General features: G+C 40.9%; 1 protein-coding gene across 1 annotated transcript in view; it reads right to left on the bottom strand.

Annotated features, from left to right (window-relative positions):
* Positions 1–789, bottom strand: part of mura (ring finger protein murashka) — a 26812-nt gene extending 26023 nt beyond the window's left edge. Inside the window, 2 exon segments of the mRNA XM_018514665.1 lie at position 1; positions 4–789. The exon segment at position 1 is cut by the window's left edge and continues 69 nt beyond it. Coding sequence (XP_018370167.1) covers position 1; positions 4–196 — 194 coding nt within the window. The 5' untranslated portion in view covers positions 197–789.
* Between the last annotated feature and the right edge of the window lie 912 nt (positions 790–1701).

The following is a 1701-nucleotide window of genomic DNA, read 5'->3' as shown; positions in this document are numbered from 1 at the left end:
GCTGCTGCTGCTGCTGTTGCTGCTGTTGAGGTTGGTGCTGCTGATGCAGACCATGGGGATGCCATCCGCCGTTTCGGGGATGAGACGATGTAGGGGTGCGCACGTGCGATCCCGACGGGGCGCCATTGGCCACCACAGCTCTGTAACGTCCCTGCATGCCCAAGCCGCGGTGCTGATGACTCCCGGGACCATTCATTCTCTGTTTGTCCTTTTCTTTTGCTCGTCTATGTCTTCCTCTCTCTCTCTCTCTCTCTTTGTCTTCACCCTGTCCTTTTTGTCACTTGTTCTTTCGTCCGGCGGTATTCCCTTTCCCCTTCTCTTTCTCCTTCTCCTCCTCCTCACCGTCGTTGTCTTCGTTCTCGTCCTCGTCTTTGTCTTCGTCCTCGTACTCGTCCTCGTCGTCCTTACGCTTGACACGAGGAGGTTGTTTCTCGGTGTGCGCGCGTGACGTTGAGCGCAGCCAAGCCGGCTGGTCTTCTCGCCTCTCTCACAAGATCACTGGCTGAACCGATCGATGTGCACCGAGAAGAACCTGGCGAGGGTATTTAAATGTTACCTGGTTGGAGAGGATCCTGAACGGATGTGACAGATCTCTCTTTCTCTTTTTTCTCTCTGTCTCTCTAAACCCTCCCCGCGATTTGACATTTCGAAACGTGAAACGAACGCGTCAAGAAAACGTCCGAGCTATTGTACCGATATTGCTCCCCGCGATACTTTGATATTTTTCACCATGGAAACTCATTCAATCGTGTTTATATATTTCCTGAACAGAGCCGTTTATAATTCCATGATTAATTCTTGACAGAGATCTCCTCATGGTGGAAGAAGTTTCTTCCATAGTGGTTCTTCCACCATGGTTTCTTCCACCATGAATCTTCGACTTCAAGAATTAAATCATTCTATAAGCATCGTGATAACTTTTTAAATATCCGTATCAAATAATCAGCCGAGCTATAAGAAAGAAATATTATATATATGCAGAGAAAAACATCTTGTGATAAGTTGCGCTTATCTGAAAGCATTATCGAGAAGAAATATGCTTCATTCATCTAAAAACAAGACAATTACAAATATAGGTCAATTTTAAATATCGATCAAAAAGTAAATGACTTGTACGTACAACCGACTAACAACCAAAATTGAATGCCTTCCTCGTCGTTTATACATGCTATGCCAGTAATTTACGAAAGATCTTTTCATCGCGCTAAATATTACTTTAATCATCTCTGCTAAATTCTTAATTTTTCCTCGTTCGTCCTTAGCTCGCTTCGCGTCGCGGCCAGTGTTGTTAAAATATGTATCTCTCATGTGCGATATCGCGTACATTTCCTGGTAACTATATTATCTATCTAAATGCAAAGCTAGTCCAATGTGAATTTCTCAAGAATTTAAATAGTCTCATGGCAATTCATTATACTCGTATGTTCGTTTTAAATATAAAGATCAATCATTTTAAATAAAAGTTAGTATTGCCCTTAATATATTATAATGCGTAAAATATTGATGGAAAATTTTTTTATACACGATTATTAAAATTATATAACGATATTGTATATGAAAGTGTTACGGTAAATAGTTCCGAACAGATATCATTCCGATAGATATTTTATTCGAGAAATAACACTTCGCTATTATGAGATCATATATTTTTACCAACACTGGGGTATTGTAATATAAAGCACTTATGACAAGGAGTGACTA

Source organism: Trachymyrmex cornetzi, unplaced genomic scaffold (genome assembly GCF_001594075.2).
Source record: "Trachymyrmex cornetzi isolate Tcor2-1 unplaced genomic scaffold, Tcor1.1 scaffold55, whole genome shotgun sequence".
In the NCBI taxonomy this organism is placed as follows: Eukaryota; Metazoa; Arthropoda; class Insecta; order Hymenoptera; family Formicidae; genus Trachymyrmex; species Trachymyrmex cornetzi.
Note: the sequence above shows the minus strand (reverse complement) of the source record. Positions and strands in the feature narration are given on the sequence as shown.